Consider the following 21,965-nt stretch of genomic DNA (forward strand, 5'->3'; position numbering starts at 1 on the left):
TAAAAAGGTTCCCATACAAAGTGGACGCGAGAGGCACCTCATGGAGGAGATCAAAAGAGATCAGTGTCCTTTGCCATGGAGACGCTGAGCTCAAAATATGTCGGTAGTGAGAGGCAGGTGCACAAAATTTCCTCTGGAATTTTCTACTTCTTGAAATACTATTTTTCAGATGGCTGATTATAGTATTGTCTTATAGTGGTTGTAATGAACATATGTGTCCACTTGATGGCAGTAATGAACGGAACTGTTTGTTGTGGACGGCCTGCTGAAAATCCGGCGAAGAACAGCACACAGGTTAGCAGGGCTGTGAGTTAGAGGTAGAGTCCGTCACAGTTGGTGGGGGGGATAAGGTGGGTAAAACACTGCTTTCCCTGCTTAATCTAACATCAACAACTTTTCGCAGCGAGGTCGATTTATTTCCGCTTCCTAAGTATTCGAGGTGCTGCCTTGTTACGCGTGACTTGATCGTTATTTGGAGCAGAAAAGCCTCTGGAGCTAACGTTAGCCTAGCCAGTTAAAGATCCCCGAGAACCAATCCGACTTTGTTTATGAGTGAATGTTATTTGACCGCATACGAGTCGCTTATTATCAGCTTTACGAGGACGTGAAGAACGAGTCGCTGTGATGCCATAACTACGTAATTGTAATGGAAGTCGAAACGCAAGGCGCTTTCCGATAACAATGTGTCGTTACATTGGTGTTATTGTTGTGACAGTGACATGTTGACGTGGTCCCTAAAAACCTCCTGCCTTGATTTTCTTTTCCAGCTGTGCTCAGTTTGGATGAACCTACATGATTATCTCATGGGGATGGTGGAAGAGTATTGGGAGTGAATCCAGGACACTCGGTGCTGTCTCTGTCGTCCAGTGAAGACAAATGGTTTTGAGTCATGGATCAAGGTGTTGTGAACGGTCCTGTCACCCTGGTCATCAGGGCTCCCAACCAGAAGTACGATGACCAGACGATCAACTGCTGCCAAAACTGGACCGTGGAGAAACTCAAAGCCCACCTGTCTGATGTGTATCCCAGTAAACCAGTGAGTATCTCACTCTGATCTGGCCAAAACTATTGTTGTATGCGACCCGACAAATCCAAATAAAGCTACTATCCACATTTCTACATTTTCCCTTTCTTCTGCCATACACTTTTGTTTCACACAAAATCTGATCCATCAACTCGTTGAAGGTTTTCTTTTCTTTTGCTCCCTGTAGTTTGAGACATTCAAGCGTACAAAAACATAAACGCATGGGAGTAAATTATGGGTGAAAAAGCGAGGGGACTTTAAAAACGTCTCGATTTAAAGAGATGATATTGTTTGGCCCATGTAGTTACAAAGACCCCCACATACATTGTCTTCAAGTCAGTGGGAAGTATTTTTCTAGCACCTGTGACAAACTATCAGTGTTCTTAAATACTAAACATCATCATGAGCTAGTTGAAAATATACAGTATATAGTTATATATATTTCTTTTAATTTGGGATACCTTCGTTCCTTTGATTAGGGATGCCTTCACCTCATCTATTTACATATTACATGGAGTAAAAACGCATTCCTCCTAATGCAGCACACGCGTAACTCAAATTCTTCATTTATTCAGCTTAAAGCGTACAAACACCTTTATGTTGGTACATAACATGAAGTTCTGTTAACTCGGGACTAGTGGATAAGAAAAAGGATTTTACTGTGGACTCCATTGATGCATGACTACATCCAGACACAGAAAAATGCTTTTCTGTCACAGTACTTCCTCTGTGAGGATTCTGCTGAATCCCCCCTTGTGATGCACACCGCAAGTGAATGTCATGGATCATTAACCTTGATGTGTACTGTGAAGTGAAAGAAGTGGAGTTTTCAAATTTGTTGTTGCTGAAAAGAGCCTTGAAATCTACAGATTTGACGTCACAGTGAATGGAAGGCATTAAGACTCTGGTTGTATTGTGCCTCTAATCTGACTTTCCTTTTCTTCCCCTGGTGCTTATTCTGATGCAATCAGTGTAAACATTGCGAACACTCGGGGACAAACTGCTCCCTGGTAAAGCTGTCACGCCACCCCACCAAGGATGGCTGTTGTGTTAGTGACACATTTACCAGCGAGGCAACTTGAGTTCAGACCAAAAAGATTTTGCGTTGCGGGTCAGTCCAGGTTTGAAAACGATGTCTAAAATCTTGAATGGCTGTACTGTGAACGTGAACGTAAGAGGACACACTCTGACCTCGTTTGCTTTCAGCTAAATCCACAGTTAAGACCTACTTATCCTGACTGAGGTTGCTACGATCCCATCCTCATTACTCCGTCACACAGGGAGTCTGCCTTCTGATGCAGCACTCATAGCCAACATTTACACTTCAGTGTTTCCAAGGCTGGAAGTATGAACACATTTCTGATACAAATCCTATCATCTTCACTCCATGTTGAATCAAGTGTCCGACACCCTTGCCATTGTTGACCTCATGGTCGTTACGCCATTATATTTTTAGAGCTCCAAAGACCAGAGGCTGGTATATTCTGGAAAGCTGCTTTTGGATCACTTCACCTTGAAAGACGTGCTCAGGAAGGTATGTTTCCACATCACTTCAGTGAGTATTTATTGGAATAATAAGCTGAATAACACGTCGATCCAAACCCGAGACAAAACCAGCGACGGTGCGCTCACACACACTTCGTGGTGTAAACCTCTCCAAATGGCTCAGACGTTTCCTTCATACTTACAGTTTTCTACACAGCACAGCTTCCAGTCTGTCAATATATTTTCCCGCACAAGATCTCCTGCTGTGCTGGTTTCACTCCAGCTCATGTCACTTTCTTGTAACGTTCCCGCCGTGCTCACGACATCCAAATCATGTCAGATGCAGCATTTAAAAGCTCCTGAACAGTTTTAACAACTATGTCCAGTGGCTGTATGATCATTGGAGACACTCAGGTGACTGTTGATTGTTTTTAGCATGTTGGTCTTTGTTTGCAAGTATTTAAAACCCTGATTCTAAAGCTCCGGTCTCTGTTGAAACACATGATTTCATGTTTTGTTTCTCAAGTTTTTAGTTTAGCACATTTTGGCTGTGCTTTATTATTCGTAGTTAACATTATTATGAAATCTTTCCAAGTATATCGAACAGTTTTTTGTGTTGGCCGTGTGGAACGTGCAAGCGTCCACTAATGAGCCGTCTTTTGGCTTCTACAGCAGGACGAGTACCATATGCTCCATCTGGTGTGTGCCTCACGAACCCCTCCCAGCTCCCCAAAGCCCCCCCGCAGCTGCAGTAACAAGCCCCAGGAGAGCGCAGCCAGTCCCACGGTGGGTCGTCCGCGTCCTCCTCGCACCTTGCTTTGTGTTTCATCACCGCCGCATCTCCTTTCATCATCCGTCTCAACTGCTGTGATGTGCGCCGCCCGGAGGATTAACCAGCGTCGCGTCGTTTTTTCTTCACAACTTTTTTGACGACAGGCGCCTCAGAGCTCCGGCAGCCCCCGTCCGGACGGCCGGTCGTCTCCAGTCGAGGGCGCCGATGGACTTCGACAGCGAGCCGTACCGTACCCGTACCACCAGATGTATCCACAGGTTATACACAGGCAAGCTGTTTCTGTGGTGAAACTTTCTTCAGGAAAAAAAAAAACATGCTGAGAAAGACATTTATCCCGTCTATGAATTCACAATTCAGATGATTAAAAGGAGTGCTCCTGACATTTTCTTTCCACTTTAATTTTGGCTTCACACACATCTTGTATGGCAAAAAGGAGTTGGTGTCATGTTGGGATAGTATTGCACGTATACACGCACTTGCACGTCCGATGATGGTTATTGCAGATGGCGTGGTGATCTGTAAGGCAGGGCAGCTTTATTTCAACAATGAAAATCAAAAGGCTTCAATAAATGTGCAGTTGCCAAAGCAATTATAAAAGGCAAGGTAAGAATTGGCTTAGAAAGTAAAGATCTCATGCAGGATGACTCTGAAACAAACTCCCTGAAAACTGCAGGACGGCTCAAACTCAAATAATTGGTGCATAAAACCTAAAAGCAGAGAGAGGGATGGTATTTTTTTTGCTGTGAGGCGATAGCGCTGACCTGTGTCGAATCCGATGTCACGGTTTTGATAACGACCTTGTCTCTTTTCCAGCTGGAATCAATACTCCGCTCAGCCGACGCCCCCTGCAACCACCCCTGCTTATTACAGCCCCATGACGTTCATGTGGTGGCAGCAGCTGTACGCCAGGCAGTACTACATGCATTAGTGAGTCGCCATGTCCTTCCTTCCATCTCCGCCGACTGGAGTTGAAGTAGAATAACTACATTCTCGTGGCTTCTGTTCCTTTCCGCATGCAGTCAGTTGCTGGCCGCCTCGGCTCAGCAGCTCCGGCCGGAACAGGCCGCGGCTCAGCCCAACCAGCCCGACCCCCTGAGCCAGCGGCCGCAGGTGGGTCGCCACGGCAACCCGGAGGTCCAGATGAACGCCCAGGGAGGGGAGATCCTGAACGAGGAGGAGCTGAACCGGGACTGGCTGGACTGGGTGTACACCTTCTCCCGCGCCGCCATATTGCTCAGCATAGTCTACTTCTACTCGTCCTTTAGCCGCTTCGTCATGGTGATGATGGCCATGCTGGTGCTCTACCTGTGAGTCCGCCCCACCCTGATTCTGGGACGGCCTCTACCTCGACACGCAGTCCGTATAATACAAAATGTCTGTTTGCCACAATATTGCTCCTTCTAATGTACCGATTTAGAAACCAAACAGCAGAATGTTTCACTTGAGAGAATAAGAAGTCATGTTGTAATGGCTTCCCCGTCTAAATGGAAAGGTTATTTCAGCTTTAATTTTGATAAAGCAAAATGAAAAAACAATCATCTTTTCTCATATAGGCTCTGCTGTGATCGCCGGGGCTCAAATGACCCTTGAATTACTTGCTTTTCTTTCTTTCTTTTTTTGTAAACGCATCCAAAGTCTCTTTCATTATGCCTTTTTGACAATACCCTGGAGAAACGATTTACTTTGGGGAAAATTGGATGTCATTAGAATCAATCATGAATAAAAGGAAAGTCTCGGCAGTCAATTGCTTTTCTGATTGGGGGGATTTTTCGCCTCCTGAGCTGATCGGCACTGATACAACTGTACAAGAAGAAGATGAGATAAAGCAGCCAACCGAAGATTAGTCTTTTAGGGTTTGTTTATTCCGTGATAGACAGATGAGTTTAGAGTACCTCACTACTACAGATCTGCTTTTCTTTGCTCTTCTGTTGAATGATTGGTGTTCGACATTTGAAGGAGACTTCAGTTACAGAATCTGAAAAAAATCCAAAGCCTCATTTAGAGCATCACTGTGTTTTAATGATGATTGTGATCATTTTTTTGCCAAGTCTTTGACAATGTTCGTTGTTTTTTTTTCCCCTCCCGTCTCTCTTCAGGCACCAGGCCGGCTGGTTTCCCTTCAACCTGGAGAACGAGCTCCAGCTTCCAGGAGACCGAGCCAATCAGGACGACATGGAGGGAGAACTGCAGAACCACGACCTACAAGAAATGGTAACTGCTGCTCCCAGCCGGATCAGACTGGCGGGTTGTAGTTACCCGAGTTTCGACGTATTGGACCTGAACGTAGTTGCAGTGTGACGGCGGTACAGAAAGCTGCGACGAGGGAATCGTAGTCCCAGTCGTTGATTACGCTATACAAAGATTCTTCATGATATTTTCCAAAAAAGTGACATGTCTCACAAATTCTGAGAACTGTATTAAGATGGATTCTCTCTCTCTCTCTCTCCGCAATGTCGCCGTTGCAGGACGGAGCGATGGACGATGGCTCCGACGACGAAGGAGAAAGCGGCGAGGAAGCAGCGGAGGATCCGAACAGCGGCCCTCAAGCGGGCTTCCTGTCGTCCACGTGGTCCTTCATCATCACCTTCTTCATGTCGCTGATCCCGGAGGGGCCTCCCAACGCTGCCAACTGAGCGCCGCCGCCGCGTTCCTCCACCACAGCACGTCGTTTCTCTCAAGAGGAGCGCCGGCGTCCCTCCCGCAGTGTTATGGTTTCCCCAGTAGGTCCGCTCAGTGTATCAAACTCTGAGCTGGAACACAAAAGACTCGTCTAAACCTGAAGAAAAAAAAAGAAACGCAGGTTGTTTTATATGGAGGGTTTTGTTTTTCTTTCTTCTTCTTCCAGAAGAATTCAAGCTGTCATATGAGATGAAGATGAACCGCAGTGTAGAAGGACGGTGAACATGGAAACAGTCAAGTCAAACCCGAATTCATTGTTTTCTCTTTAAGAGGCTGAAATATTTGTTGGAATACTTTTGCTTGAATTGTAATGACTTTTTTGTTTTTTTTTGTTTTTGGTGGTTCATTTCAAAACAAAACATTTTTAAAAAGCCACTTTAATCCAGAAGATGACATTCAATCAAGATAATGTGAAACATGCAGCGTTTAAATCCAGTCTATGAGTAATTTTGCCCCGAGAGTTGATAAACAGTTGATGAACAGTGTAATGTTTGTACTGTGCTCAAGTGATTGCTGGCTACTGACGTGTGATCTTTTTTTTTTTTTTTCTTTTCTTCACAAGTGAATCGATGTACAACTAATCCTTCAGACCGTGTCAAAGAGCTGACTGATGTAGAGTCACTGGTCTTTGTCACCATTAACAGAATATTACCGTCATTGGGACTGAAGCTGGCGGTTGATGAAATAAATCCACAGTTCGATGAAGCGCTGGGATGCAGAGGGCAGGTAGGACGAACTACACCTCTGAAAGTCTCTGAAAAGCACTGCTGCTGTTACATTTAACATGTTGTGTACTAATAATGATGTTCATATTAAAAGTATGTTCATTGCAATGTTTTATGGTCGTTTTCTTTCATTCCTGAGTCTATTGCTTTGGTCTTCCATGTGTTGTTGACATTTTGTCCGTTGCAAATACTGTATGTGTCACTGATAAAACACACTTGAAGACATTCAGTTGTCTCTTTACGTTGAATTAGTCACAAAATTAATACTTGTGGTAAATCAGCTTAGATGTCATTACTTCAGCACTTCCACTAAATCCACTCGCACAACAGAGATTTCCTGGGATCAAATTAGCATTTAGTCTGCGCTAAGACCACACTGACATAAGGCAGTGGTGAAACATCTTTTGTACTCATGCTGCTGAAAAATCCTGAGCAATTAAGAGAATCGACGGAATTAAATCCAAATGATAACAGCAGCCATCACCACATGTTTTAATGTGATTTTTGTTTTCTTGTGCATAAAAGTAAATTCGAGTTATCCTCATGAAGTTTGAATTGCTTATTTGTTCACTTGCCCTTCCTTCTATTACCAAGCATCTCTACTGGCCTGTAGATACAAGAGCAAACTTGTATCCTGAAATAAACTCAGTAATGCAGGTCAGACTTCCAAACACTCACCTTGATTAAAATGACATACACAGTTTGTCCTCTTCACGCAAATAGCTTTATAGTTTCATGAAGACCATTGTACTCTGTCACAATGTATGTCTTTATTTTAAGTTTGAGCGCATATCTGGCTTTAAAATCTGCCTGCTGAAAACTTTAATTCTACTTCTAAACACCGTTGTCATAATATAACTGTGATCAACAAAGCTTGGGACTGTATATAAACCCGTGAAACACGGTTTCAAATCCCAGTGCTTTCTTGTGTATTCTATTTTAGTTTATGCTTCAGCACATTTAAAGTCTATTCTGCCTTCATGTCTGGGATGAGTGGATACTGTCTTGTTGCTCTCGCTCTCCAACATGTTACCCTGGAGTGTTGCCAGCTGTGCCTGGTTGTCTCCCTGCTTCCAGTATGTAGATGAGTCCTGTCGTTTGTCCATCTGTGAGCTTCCCTCTGATGAGAAAGGAAAAACCGCACCACGTAAACCTTGAAATCTAGTCCTTTACAGCGCCACCTGCAGGTCGGTGTGTGTGTTGGTGAAGCAGGTTGTGGTATAGATCTCTGCTGCCATCTCCAGGCTAGACTGTGAACTGTAGCCACTGGCTCAGAATATCATGTCTTATTAATATTTTACTCCTCTTTCTTCAAGAAAACACTCCGTTTCAGGGGCAACAATTGCTTGTTAAAATTATACTAACTACTGTATTTTAATATTAGGGACACATGAACACACAACCATTAAAATTAAGGTATCTTCAGCACATTTTTTACCTTGGCGAGAGATCAACTCCCACAACTGTTTTCCAACCTCTGATTTTAATGAAATGAAGACAGTAGAGAATCACCATGTATTCACTTTTATTGCTTTGCAACAATCAGTCATGACAGAGGAGTCATCATTCAAGCAAACGACAAGATATTGTGTGCTTCACTTTAAGTTATCTATGGATCAGAGAGGAGGCCAGAAACTGCTTTATGTTGCTGAAGTCTTTCTTTTTTTTCATAAAGTAAGACCAAAAATATTCAATATTTTTTTAGTGGGTGGTCACTATAAAGAAATGCTTTATTCATAAGTTAATGTCAATATTAATTGACAAATATGTTGGGAATTAAATTTTTTCTTTTTTAGAAGTTTTGGACGTTTATATCACAATACTTCATTAAAGAAAAAAAACATCCCCTCAATATTTCTTAGAGATTTTATGTCGAGGAGCAAATACTCGAGCAGTGACGCCCACGCACACAGGATCAAGGGGTTGCGTTTGTAGATTGAAGATAAATAGTTTTTCGAGTGCTCAGGCTACGACTGGCACACAGACGAGGAGTAACACTACAACAGAAGTGAGCCTCAGCCGCCGGAGCACTGAGTGCACTCTGGAGGGGGGGTGGTGGTAAAAAAAAAAAAAAAAAACACACAAAACAAAGATGGTCTGTCTTTGGCATTCCTGTGCCAGCGTGTGTACCTGTACATCTGGTCTGAACACATGAATCATCGGTACAAGACATACACATAAAGAGCTCCAACAAGGCACATTAAGCTATTGTCCGCACAGACGCTGCAGCTACACACAGACAGAATCCAAGAAACACGACACCCAGATCGTTACACGAATGACTCTTTGCCTGAATAATATTTAAGTTTCAGGTGTCCGTACGGTTGCACAGTATAGGATACTTATTGCTAAAACAGGACTGCACTTAGCAAAATAAGAACAAAATCCTAGGATATAATAGTTTTTTTTTACATATACAGTAGAAATATTTTGCATAAAATGATTTGCAACGATATACACGGTAGATAAACAAATCTTTTACACCACACTCACACACACAGTTATTAACAATAAACACGCAGTATAAAATCAGGTGCAACTAACTGGGGGGTACAAATATTCTCTTTTCCATCGTATGCACCTTTTTACTATAATTTATGATTTACAGCATTTATTAAAATAGTTGTGATGTCAGCGATGAGAGAAATACAGTGGACAGTTAATTATCTCTGCCTTGTGACAAAGTGACCACAGCATCACAGAATCATTTTTGACTCCTGAGATGTTAAAACTTACTTTTGAACAACAGCTCTCTAAATACTGTGGGAAGAGGAGAAAAAAAAACAACAACTTTATATTAACACACTATAATTTATTTTCAGTAAGAAACTATATAATGGCAAAGTGCTTACTGTACAGTACAGACTTCATATGGCCTCTAAAGTAGGATTTCTGCTATATTTGAAATGAAAACAGCACAATCCACATATAATGAATGTTTTTCCTCTAAGATCACATTCACTACGAACAGTGACGATTACAGTGAAAACAACTGACCAACTTTTGAGCAGCAATATCAACACTGAGTGTTTCCCCCGGAGGCGGGAGAGGCAAATCGTAAGCAAATTCAACAACGATGTATGCAGTAGTAGTGTGGTGCTTTGAGCGTACCGGTTTTGTGTCGTTTACTATGCGAGAGCCAATATAAAATATCTGACACTGGCGGTACCTGAATGGCTTTCATCAAATGAGTTTTGAAGCTGGTGTTTTGTAGAGAACGGTCCGAATAGACCTGAAATACATAGAAAGAAAAAAACCCCAAAACAAAACAACAGTGCAGGACAACTCCGAGTAAAAACCTGCAAAGAATCTAAACTTTCAAATTGAGATCAAATTAAACAAAGACATAAAAGAAACAATCAGCTCACAGTCTCAGATCCCCACCAGTGAGACCCCTTCCTTTGGCATCTGTGGTTTAAACAGGTGAAAAGAAAATTGCAAGATCGACAGAATCGGTGGGCAGTAAAAAGCAGAATTCCTTCATTGCTTGGACACGTATGCTCATCAGTGCATCATCTGTGCGTGCGCTGCACACATGTCGGACTTTCAAATCTTTGAGTGAATGAGGACTTGCAAGCGGAGGGAGGGAGGTGGTCTTCCTGCCCTGAAGGAGGGAGTTCTGTAGACGGGTTGCACTGCTCCGCTTTAGCGTCCTCGTTCCCACTGAGACGGCGCTCATCGGCAGCGTGGGCAAAAGGGTTTGCGGGGGGGGGGGGTGGAGGTGTCGGCAGCGGAGGCCTCCGTTCTCCTGGTTCGATCACAGGAAGGTCTCGGCGGTGGAGCTTCTGCCGGGTGTGTCCGGGCTGATGTCCACTCTAACACATGCCACCTTTTCCTGGCTGTTTGGGGGGAGAAAAGACAGAGAGAGACGGGGGTGAGAGCTCGCATCGGTTCGTGAAGGTGGTGAGGGTGGAGCGTGTCTGTAGATGTGTGACTTTGTAATGGAGCGCTCGTGCTGCTTTACTGACACTAATAAGCACACTAACATTATTATAGCGGCTAAACACTGAGCCGTGGTGGGAAAAACTGTCAACATACAGTACAGTGCAAAAGTTTCATAGACTGGACTTCCTGTGTTAATCCTCGATCAATCCAGCCAGCCACAATGTTTAAGTAGATATAGCAATAAAGAAGCTGGGGAGACAGATCGTTAGATTTTTTTTTTACAAATTCTTCACTTTTGACAAGTTTGATGTATTCGATCGGGGCTCTGTCGAGGCCATGCCAACAGTTCTCAGATGACTTGTATTGATTTTTCTCTCTGCGTGTTTTTTCCCCCCCCTCCAGGTCTGGGTGAGCTGAGTGTAAGCAGGTGCACTGATTTAGATGCCGGGCATTCCATCTGCTCCTCATTTCACCAATCAACCCACTGATCTGCCACAGCAGCCTGACCACACTGTTCATCCAGTCACCATCCTGCTTCTGTTATTCACTCACTGCTGTTACAGAGTCGTGTGGTTTTTTTTGATAACATGCACCAGCCTTTGTGGATGCAGTTAAAGTGTGGTGAATCTAAATCCCCTTAAAAACAACAAAACAGGACTAATGAACAATAACTGTGGCTTGTCTTACATTTAATCAGAACATACAACCAATTGCAATGTGCTTGATGTACTTTGACTCGGCAGTGTGGAGTTTTGCACAGTACTGTGTGTGAAAATGTGAATAGATGACTAAAAACAAGTACCAAATATTTTCAAAAAGACTTAAAATTGTAGTTATGGCTCTGTAGCAAAAACGGCTCAACACTTTACTCTTTTTTTTTTTGTTCTCCACTGAACAATGAAGTCTTTATTCTCACTGGGCTTTTAAAGAGCATCATCCTGATGATTTAGTACGTCAGACTTTTGAATCCCCCAAGCAGTTTGCAAGTACTCTATCCTCAACCTGTTTCCTGACTGTGCAACAGTATTTCTGTGCTGTGATTAACAAACATAAAGATGATGTTATTGTGCATTCGGATACGAGGGAAGGCTCTGGAAGGCTCCAGGAGAAGGCATAGCTACCTTCCACTACTCTTCACAGGTTGGACACAAGACTCTGCGCTCGAGTTCACTGCTTTCCACACTGCGGTTTTGGCCATTTCATCAGAGATATTTACAACCAAGGGGTCAGAATCAGAACTACATGCCAAAATGCAAAACACACACACACAAACATAAACACAAAGAGAAGACAGGCATGGAGACGTCAAATCGTGGGAGAGGTTCAGTGCAGGACAGTTCAAAACGAGCAGACACAAGCGTGCACGTACATCGGAGATTAAAACAAATCGACGGCACAGAACGGCTGACCAGACACAAAAAAAGAATGCTCCACGTTAATGTGTGTCGTGTTATTTGGGCACTTTTACGTATTTGCTGAGTGGATTGTGCTGACGTTGTTAGTAGGATGAGAATACAATTACTTCAACAAGAAAAACATCTTATCATAAAATTCTAAATAAAGAAAAACGTCATATGAAGCGGTGTGCTTTAGGAGCCAGTTATTTTGATGAGCTAATGAGTGAGATCTCCGGCCATGCAGTAACTGTCTGAGTGTCAGTGATTTGAGTTAATCTGCAGCCATGTGGGTCAGATGTTTGGCATCAGACACACGCCCTGCTACCTCTTCTTCCATGGGGAGGCTGTGGGTCACTACTCCTATTCTGTATGATCTGTTCAAGATGGACATAATAACACAAATCTGACCACCAGTGGCAAAGTTGTACATGACAACATGATTATTTACATCTACATTTGCTTTCAAGGCTCTGGATCTGCTATCGAAGGCTTCAATCAGGGACGTTTAGGATCTTTTCGAGGTTATTTACATTTACTTGGGTTCATAAGGAATTTTAGGAAGTAAAATTTAAATGTTTTGCCTCCAGACTGTAACTAAAAATGTAAAAAGTGTAATGATGTTCAGTAGGCTTTTGTGTGATACACTATGACAAAGGATACTCTTCACACTTCACTGAATGTTTACCATCTACTTCTGCATTTCATCTAAATGTGCTTTACTGGCCGCAACACGCACCTCCCTGAGAGTGTTTTCACTGGGATGTTGAGAAGGTTTGAATCTTCAAAGTCCACCTTCAGCCCCATTTCCTCCTCCTCCTCCTCGTCCTCATGCAGTCTGGTCTCTTTTTCCTGGAGGGACATGGGGTTGAAATTATCCGTCACAAAGCAGCAGTAACTGCAATGACGGCATTTTGTTGGTTGACAGTCATGATCTATGATTGGCTGATTTGAGCACAAGGTTAAACTTTTGCAGGTTTTAAAATCAGACACGAAGCCCGTCTGAAGTAGACTCACAGCTATTGTAAAAACTACAATGATCACAGCAGGTAAAATCTCTGAACACTTTAATTACAAAGTGTAAAGAAAATGTAATAATCTCTACCAGCTTTTCACGTGCTTTTTTCTTGTTGTCGTCCTCTTTCTTCTTTTTGCTCTCTGGCATCAAGTCGTCGAGCCAACTCAGCTCCCTCTTCGTAAAGATCAAGTCCAGAAGCTTTCGGATAAACACCAGCGCCAGGACCTGAAGACAGAGATGAAGGAAAAACATATAATTCCAGACCTCCGTCCAGCTTCAAAATCAAATGACAGTCATTACCATCATGGGAAACACCACGGCGGCGGCGGAGGCCTTGATGACCCAGAGCAGAACCAAACAAGTGAGCTGCACCGAGGTGAAGATGTGAACTTTCCACAGCGGCACGTAGCGTAAGTAGATCAGGTCAGGCTGGTGCTTGGAGGGCATGCCAAACAGTTTGATTCTATCAAAGAACTGCAGACAGAAGGGAGAGTTAAAAAAAAAAAAAGTTACATGAATAAAAGGCAGGAGGAAGGCTGAGAGGAGAAATGTAATACATTATTTAGGAAAGGAAAAGCTCATAAAGATATTGAATTTCCATCAAAGGATTGTAACCGCAGGAGGCAAATTTATCATCAGTCGCAGCTCATTTCAATAAAAGAGATGATTATCTTCAAAGACGGGCAGACCGGAGGCTTACTTGAATGCCTTTGAGGGATGAGACACCCATGTAGAGGAAGACCCCATACAGGACGGGCATGGGAATGAACTGTTGGGAGAATCACAGCAGTTTAAATTAGGAAATGAGTACAGAAATGCACAACGTTAGGATGTTTTATGAGTATAGGACTGGTAACAAATGCTGACGGATACGTTCATCTGTTTTCTTGGAATCACAGTAATCCATTGCACGGATATGTACATCACAGATTTACAGCATCAACGAATGAAGGACAAAATAACTCTTCTCTCAGTGACGACTGAAATGATCCCGTCTCACCTTGAGCACGGACGTCATGAAAACGGAACAACCCATAAGAACAAAGATCATGAATCCAGTGACCCGCTGCTCTCGGATGCCCAGAAACTTGGGCTGCTCTCCTGGTGCGGAGCAGCCAGACTCCACCTTCAGGCTGTTGACGTGGGAGATGGAGAGGACGGTAGCAGCCACAAACCACGGCAGGCCCATCATGGAACACACCCCCAGCATTAAGGACACAAGCAGCAAGTCCAGGTGATAACCACAGCCTTTCTGTAAATGAACAGCGAAAAGAGCCAAATCAGTCTGAGAGTCTGAGAGCCCATTTTAAAATTACACCAGTAAAGCATGAAACCACCCCAGCAGAGGATACGTTGGCTTCTACCATAAATAAGGATGACAAATAGGAAGTGTGAGGACTGGCGGAAGATGAGAGTTACAGTGGTTGTGTTGTTTAGAATAGGGCCCTTCAGGCCGAAATCGGCCAGTCAGACGGTGAAAATCAGGCCGACAAGATGACCTGGGACAGTGTCGGAAAATACAAACTATGAAAAAAATAGTAATACAAAAATTATTGTAACTAATTAATTTGATGTAGGAGAAGTGGACAAACCCAAGACAGACAGCCAAGCTGCTTTATTGCACAATGAAGCGGCATTAGCACCAAAGCCTTCCTGTGTGAGTGATTTAGTAAAAATATGCAGGCCAGCAGAAAGAGTGTGCCCCAAAAAGTGGGCAAGCTTTGCTTCAGTTAATCTGAAGAGAAACAATGTGGTGACCACTTTTGAGAACTTAAAGTATTAGTTATAATTTTTGATTTATTTAAATCCAAACATATAAGTCAAAACTGGAGGAAATGATCTTTGGACATTTCTCCGTATTTACCATAAGAAGACATCCTGACAACTGGCATAATGTTGAAATTATGTTTTGTTCTTCTCACATTGGATCTCAAATTTTGTTTCAGCAGATAATATATTAAACTACCCATACATTAATAATGCATCACTTCCTAAACAATGACGGAAAATAAGATTAGCCGCAACATAAAACACATCTCCATTTCCACAGTGGGGCCTGACCTTAAGTTTGTGCTCTTTGCGGTTAATGATGACTGCAGTGATCTGCTGATCCATAAAGATCAGGATGGTGCAGAGCAGGGCAGGAAGTGCTGCCACCAGCAGCGTCCACCAGGGATTGTCCCCCAATGGGTCCATCAGCCAGCCTCGATTCTTTGAAGTCGGCTGCAGAAAAACAAATTATCACCATACTGCGTAAACAACCGAAAACACTTGAGATTAATTTGGCATTGTCACCTTAACAGTAACACAATGAATTAGAGGAATACCTCAAAGCGATCAGGAACGTTCAGTTTAGGAGAAGGGATTCCCATCAGATAGTCCACCAACACCATGATCATGATGGTTATGAATACAGCAAAGTCACTAATAGTTGAGCGCACCTGGGCAACACACACAAAACACACGAGACTTGTCACCCCTTATTAAATGTATTCCTATACCGGATCAGTAATAAAAGCTGCTCACTACTACAATATTCTTACCATTGGTCATAAATAAAATACACCAAAGTAATATTACACTTCGGTCAACAGTACAATACAGTAACACCTGCCTACACACAGTGATAACTGACTAGCTGGGACTGTGCAGGAGGATGCAAGAGCTTGTCATTCAGCAAAAGGGGCACTGCTGAATGTTAATGACTGATGCAATGTAAATATTTACACAGTATGAGGAGGTTTTGGCTGGATCTGGCCACACGCGCATGTGTCTCCATACACTACCAGATATTTGAGATGTATGGATTTTCTGTAAACAAGAAGTACCTGATATAATCTAAAAATCTTACCTTGGTGGGAAAGTATCTTTCTGTTTTGAACTGCTTTAGGAATGAAGACAGAAAAAAGGTGGTGAAGAAGAGGATGATTGACCAAAAGAGGACGTCTGGGATATAGGGTCCGTGATGACCGCAGGCTGAACCCACAAATTCGCCTTGGAGGACTTTACACATCTGTAGAATAAAAAGGATGTAATTATATTTCAGTAATGGAGGTTTTAATTAGAAGAAATTGACTATTATCGCTGTTTGTACAGATGACAGCTTAGTCAACAATGGAGGCACTGCAGCTATTGGATTCCATGTTTAGGCCTAATTCTGTATAAATTATTAAATCTATGGGGATTCTTGTTCAAAATATAGTATTGGCTGGTTAATTAAATTTACTTGATGTCCTGCAAATCTGATTGTAGCTGTAATTACTACCTGTTACACTAGATGTCACTGTCTGCTAGTCTCACCGAAACATTGAGCTCGCTCCATTGAATGGAGTCTTCGCTGTAGCCTGTTTTGTTCCAGTGCTGCAGAAGTTGAGTTGAAACATTGGCTGGTGGGGTGCATTGACATCTGGGAACAAGAAACACAAAGCAGAGTGTGCACATTGATTTCACGTTGACTGCAGGAGGAAACTGCTATATCAAACCCACATGCAATCAGAAAGATCATGCAAACTACAAAAAAAAAAAAAAAGGCACCCAAACCGAGTAACCCTGATCTGAGTGCTCACGAATAAAGGGTGAGGTTGTCCAAGCTGTTGTGCATGTTGACTGGGTAGTGTTCTCCCAGGTGAAAGAGCTTCTCCAGAGCCTCGTAGATGAAGATGATGCAGATGAGCGCCGCGAAAGCCTCCTCTGTGAAGCGAGTGATGTAGCAGACCAATGAGCTGGCATCCGTGGCCACCAGGACGAGACACAGGAAGGCCGTCCACAGACCAATGCTGGTCCGCAGCGACAGGTAGGACAGGTGGTAGTCACTGGGAAAGAAGAATCATAGATCACATCCGGCAGAACAGGAAGTACGCACAAGTACAGTACACCAGGGCTAATTTCAACTTACGTGCAAAATTTGAATAGGATTTTCTCAAACACTAATACGGGCCCTGTGCTGCCGAGTATAGTGAGGGGCTGGCCTGCAAAGAGTGAGTACGCCACTCCTGTTAGTGACGCTCCAAACAGAGACTCTATGGCGCTCTATAGAGACGGGGGAGAGGGATGGAGAGAGGGAATAAAAAACGGGTGCCCTGGAAAGGCAAAACCACACAAAGGAGGAGAGAGAAGGAAAGGCTGGAGGAAAAACAGACAGAGGAGACCCTCGGCCAGAACACGGAGAGTTTTGATTACAACAGACACTCTGAACTGCGTTTGAGAGGCTAAATAAACGTTTCAAATGTTTCCACCCAGATGGCTTTTCCCGAAGCATATCTGTGCGTAGCCGTTGCTGGCTGAGTTTATTTAGTCACATCACACACAGACTATGACTGTGCCAACAGTCCCTGGCCTAGTAAGGACATCTGGATCGAAGGCAGAGAGAAGCAGATGGAGATAGTGAGTAAATACACAGAGATGCCACTTGTGGTAAGCAATGCACAATAAGGAACAATGGCACTTATGGCACCACATGTTTATCTTGTTTTCTACAATAGAGCAATAGCACCAATCTAATGCATGTCTTTATACGCATTCACATTCCTCTCCTTACAAAATACAGCGTATTAAAATAATGTTCATGAAGCTGCTTCTCTGGTCGACAGGATCGGGACTTTCTTTGCCCCCGTTTCTATGAAATACACAAAAGCTGAGTTTTAGTTGAAGTTTTCGGTTTGAGCTTCGGGACTCACAATGTTGCCTTTTGTAGCTTCTCCAAGCAGACCTCCGAATGTGATGACCGGGGACATGCAGGCACAGTACAAGAAGAGGATTGAGGCGAGACACTGCAGACTGAATGAGTCCCTAATGTCACTCCAGTAGAATGGAGCCTTCCGCTTAATGTCCATAATCAGACCTCCAAAAATCCTGAAAGTTGAGAGAAGAAGAGTTCATTGTTTCAAGTGGAGATGCACAATCTCCAAGAAAACTAAACCACTGTGAAAATATTCATATAAACATAAGCATGTTAGGTAAAGGCTATGAGAATGGTGAACTCACCTGATTTATTATCACTAAGTAGTAGTAAAATATAAAACAAAGTGAATTACTATGGCTAAAATCCTTTATTATATTTAACCAAGCAAATTATCAACCATTCATATTGTAATTATAATGCAATTTTCATTCTATGGTTGATCTTACTGCGAGAGAACAAATTACTTTAAGAGAGGACAAGGTTGGTTTTCATTTATATCATTGGAAAAGATGTGTGACTCACTTAGCCTCAGTGAGTCTGTGTGTCTACCTCATTTTACTTTGCCTTTGAGGGATTCTATTTTTGAAATCCATTTCTCACCTCGCGTTTTCTTCTCTTTCTACTGACACCTGCCCAATGGCACTGCTGGGAGAGCTGTTTTCTCTCCCCCTAACTCAAGTGCTTGCCTCCACCACCCCTGCTGTATTTTTCTTATAGATAATGTTTTTTTGATCGCTTTCCGAACTCCCTCATAACATAGGCCTTTCATGTCGGCTGTGAAGAGGTGAGTGAAACTGTAAATACTGCAGTTGCTTCTAATAGTTGTGCTGTGTGTTTGCGTGTACCCGAGGTTTCAAATAAACAGTCTCTTCAGTGTTTGGTCTGGGCTCTAGAGACACAGCATCACTTATCCATAAATGTCCACATTTAAGAGCAGAGCAGTGGTCAGCTCTGGACTCATAACAAGACAGTCCCCAGTTTATGTCTAGGTTAAACTTGGAAAACTTGGGACATGCCCTCAATTTGCATGTTTTTCCCGTGAAATTCAACCTGGGTCCTGCAGTTTTCTCCCACAATTCAGAACATTGGCGACAGTTCCACGATGTACCCTGTCTTTGCACGAGTCAACTGTGATTGGCTCTAGCAATTTCCATATTTTGGAAATTTTCCTCTTTATTTTAATGATATGTGAGGAACATCCAAAAGCCCAATTCAAAACTTCAACTTTATATTTCCTTCTATATCAAGTAATATAGCAACTTGAAGTTAAGGGGAAAATACATTAGATAATCTCATCTTCTCATATCAATTATTTTGATTTTGCAGTCAAATGTGAAGTACGACATGCTGCTGACATACCTCGCTGAGATAAAGTAGTGAAAGAGTTGTTTAAAAGAAAAGAAGCAAGTGCCATAAATGTACTGTACTCGACCTTCCAGTCCTCTGCAGCTCAGGCCCGACATGATGTTCCTCTTCTTTTTCCAGCTCTCCAGCAGGAGACGCACTGCCATTAGGATGGGATGGTCTCTTCCTCTTCATCTGCAGGTCAAGGGCATTTGGATTTATTCATACCATGTAGTGATTTGCATTTCAGTATCCTTAAACATTCAACATGATTATAACTGCATACAATTAAAGGTGCAATCCAGAATCACACAGACAGAAAAGTCCTTGAAGAGGAGGTAATCATCACATGTACAGTTACTGGACCAGATTTCAATCCAGTAAGTCAAATCTGATAAAGTTAATATCAGTTAGTGTGGCAGACAGATGTCTGTTTTATTTTGCAGCTTTAAACAAAAACGTGATACCTTGCATGCATTGTTAACTATGTAAACTCTGTTATCTTCGATTGGTCAAACACTGACCTGTGAGGGAACATTCTTGGGGGGCTCAATCCGAATGGTGGGATCCCATTCTCCAGGAGGCAAGACGGTCACCTGATCAAGGAACTCGTCTATCCCAGAGAGTAGATCAATTCGGTCTTTTGCCTTGTACGCCACATCATGGAAAATCTAGATATTAAATGTTGATAGGAGTTATTTCTCTATAATCACACACTTAATTGTTTCCTGTAATGTCCAATTACTTTTACTCTCAAAACATGAGTCTGGATCAAAGATTGAACCGTGGATCGATAGTTTTTTTTTAGAAAAGTTTCAGAACTACTCAAGGTAAAACACTCATCTCACCTCATCGGTCATTAGTGTAGCCATGGATCGACCAATTTCATGGTACTGCGGTCCTTTACCGTGAGGGCCCAGCAGCAGAAAAAGAAACCTTTGAAGATGACACACAATCGTTAAAAAATACTGATGGCTTTTGGTCTTATTACTTTAGTCGTGGAAAATGAGGATAAACTACCGTCAGTATCCCCAAACAATCTTAGTCTCACACAGTTGATGCTTCTACCATTTACTCTGTCAGTTGTTTTCATATCGCCGCACAGGTGTAATAATTTATCCAAGTGGGAGGCTTTTGTTAAAAATGTCATTTCAGAACTAAATGTCTGAGTTAAGATATGATCCGTTGTACCTCGTGGGCACAGGCACCTCAGTGAGACCCGTGATGAGGACTGCAGGCGACAGTCGTACAAAAGCAATTATAGGTTTCTCCAGGAAGTCCACTTCTCCCACCAGCACATTGGAAGCTTCAGCACCTGGAGGAATCTTCTTCATGAAATTCATGTCAACCTGAAATCAGCAAAAAAAAAAAAAGGCCAAATCTGAAAACATGCCGAATAACACCAACAATGGAGGAAAAGGGTAGACAAAGAGGATATATGGTATCGTGGGCACTGGAAGCAAGATAGACATGCAAGAAGACAGGAAGACATGAACATGTAATGTATGACAGCAGGTCGTTAATGAATGGGAGATGGCAACAGCATTAACAACTACATAGTACTGAGCAAAGACTGTCCCATGTCGTGATTCATTTCTTCATTTAAATTCTTAAAATAGACACTGATCAGAGCGGGGAACCATTTTTTTCTTTATTCCTGCAAAGAAAAGAGTGCTCCTCCAGTCCTCTTTAGTATGAAGTGACTCATATAAACACTGCACCTTATTTTTTTGGCATCCAGTAATGGATGGTTGTGTAATGGTAACCACTCGTGGCGTGGTGTGTCATTTTATTTAATGGATGAAGTCGTGGACAAAAGCCATGCAACAGAGGTGGATTTGAAAAAGTAAAAAAAGTAGTTACATAATACCACTTTTTTTCTTTTCTTTTTTTTTTACTTTAATGATCGATTCTTAGTTCATAGATGCAGCAATGATGAAAGAATGTTCCTTACATAGGCCCAGAAAAAAAAGGGCTCATGTAGTATGTGATGTTTGCTCTCACTGTTTTCAGCACTGAAATGTCCGTGACAGTCCAGAAACAGCAGAAGTGGAAAAAAAAAAACACTGGGCCACTTGATCATGGGCAATTCCACCATGATGGACGTTTTCTGTGCTCAGTACTGTGATTGGGTTACCTTGCTGAAGTCGACACTGCTGCTTTCTCTACTGACCCCAACTTTGGACGGCCTCCTCTCTGGCTTGTTGCCATCCAGATTGTTTGGGAGAGAGTTTTGCGACACCAGTGGTCCTGGGAGAGAGAAAAGAGGAAGGAAAAGGGGTGGGGGAAAAAAAAGCAGTGATGGACAATGTGGTAAGTACTTGGGAAGGCCTGACAGGAAAAGAACATAAAAATGCATTTGTGAAGTACTATACCTCTATATCTCTATCAGTTTAATTTTCTTTCTATTTGAATATTTATTGAGAGAAGTCGGACATAACCTAAACTAGACATCAAAAGTCAGGTAATGTGTGTATTGTGGATTCTTCATTTGTTTTAACAGTACTCAAAACGTGTATACTTAATGGTGGGTTAGGGTTAGGTTCTAGGGATTGGTACTACAAATCAAATGTTCTTCCAAATAAAGAACTTTATCCTATACATGTCTACATTTGAAACATTCCCTCAAAATTTAACCAAATATATACTTGCACAAATGAAAACTATAGGTACAATTGATTAAGGGTTGCTCGAAAACCTCTTTTTGGGATTTATAAAAGGCAAAACCTATAATTCCACAGCGTGATGGTGACATTTCATTTTCAGCTACAAGTGAAATAGCTTCTCTCACCAAAACCATTACTTGCTGGATGTGATTTGTTACAGAGCTGCAATTCTGTAATGATACATTTCACACCGCACTGTTCCAGATTGCTGCCTGTCTATCAAGCTCGTTGCTCTGCTGGTTAAATCGGTCCTGTTTAGCTTGAATTAATG

At 42.5% G+C, this 21,965-nt stretch overlaps 2 protein-coding genes across 4 annotated transcripts in view; one reads left to right on the forward strand and one right to left on the reverse strand.

Annotated features, from left to right (window-relative positions):
• The first annotated feature begins 254 nt into the window (after positions 1–254).
• Positions 255–6,819, forward strand: LOC308144519 (homocysteine-responsive endoplasmic reticulum-resident ubiquitin-like domain member 2 protein). Of its 3 annotated transcripts, none has more exons than XM_080515644.1 (9): positions 255–350; positions 768–1,036; positions 2,481–2,558; positions 3,182–3,295; positions 3,446–3,570; positions 4,116–4,229; positions 4,322–4,609; positions 5,399–5,513; positions 5,768–6,819. In XM_080515644.1, exons 2-9 carry the CDS (start codon positions 890–892, stop codon positions 5,933–5,935), a joined length of 1,149 nt encoding a protein of 382 aa, XP_080371770.1. In that variant the 5' UTR covers positions 255–350; positions 768–889; the 3' UTR covers positions 5,936–6,819. The 3 variants fall into 3 exon arrangements, with proteins under 3 accessions (XP_080371770.1, XP_080371772.1, XP_080371771.1); XM_080515645.1 differs by having other exon boundaries at positions 265–294; XM_080515646.1 differs by lacking the exon at positions 2,481–2,558.
• Positions 6,820–8,362: 1,543 nt separating this feature from the next.
• Positions 8,363–21,965, reverse strand: part of LOC308144626 (sodium bicarbonate cotransporter 3-like) — a 33,239-nt gene continuing 19,636 nt past the window's right edge. Inside the window, 20 exon segments of the mRNA XM_080515793.1 lie at positions 8,363–10,491; positions 10,494–10,545; positions 11,713–11,829; positions 12,725–12,837; positions 13,091–13,228; positions 13,304–13,477; positions 13,704–13,772; positions 14,004–14,255; positions 15,065–15,226; positions 15,331–15,444; positions 15,855–16,016; positions 16,304–16,409; positions 16,570–16,815; positions 16,899–17,032; positions 17,680–17,854; positions 19,117–19,223; positions 19,553–19,699; positions 19,877–19,964; positions 20,220–20,377; positions 21,202–21,278. Of these exon segments, the coding sequence (XP_080371919.1) occupies positions 10,219–10,491; positions 10,494–10,545; positions 11,713–11,829; positions 12,725–12,837; positions 13,091–13,228; positions 13,304–13,477; positions 13,704–13,772; positions 14,004–14,255; positions 15,065–15,226; positions 15,331–15,444; positions 15,855–16,016; positions 16,304–16,409; positions 16,570–16,815; positions 16,899–17,032; positions 17,680–17,854; positions 19,117–19,223; positions 19,553–19,699; positions 19,877–19,964; positions 20,220–20,377; positions 21,202–21,278 (2,864 nt within the window). The 3' untranslated portion in view covers positions 8,363–10,218.

The sequence above is a fragment of the Blennius ocellaris genome, assembly GCF_963422515.1.
Source record: "Blennius ocellaris genome assembly, chromosome: 20".
In the NCBI taxonomy this organism is placed as follows: domain Eukaryota; kingdom Metazoa; phylum Chordata; class Actinopteri; order Blenniiformes; family Blenniidae; genus Blennius; species Blennius ocellaris.

Excerpts from the sequence above, each read along its gene's own strand:
- LOC308144519 (XM_080515644.1), top strand. The coding sequence starts at position 890 with ATGGATCAAGGTGTTGTGAACGGTCCTGTCACCCTGGTCATCAGGGCT. Across the intron at positions 3,296-3,445 it reads AGAGCGCAGCCAGTCCCACG|GCGCCTCAGAGCTCCGGCAG; the intron begins GTGGGTCGTCCG and ends TTTTGACGACAG. Across the intron at positions 3,571-4,115 it reads TATCCACAGGTTATACACAG|CTGGAATCAATACTCCGCTC; the intron begins GCAAGCTGTTTC and ends TCTCTTTTCCAG.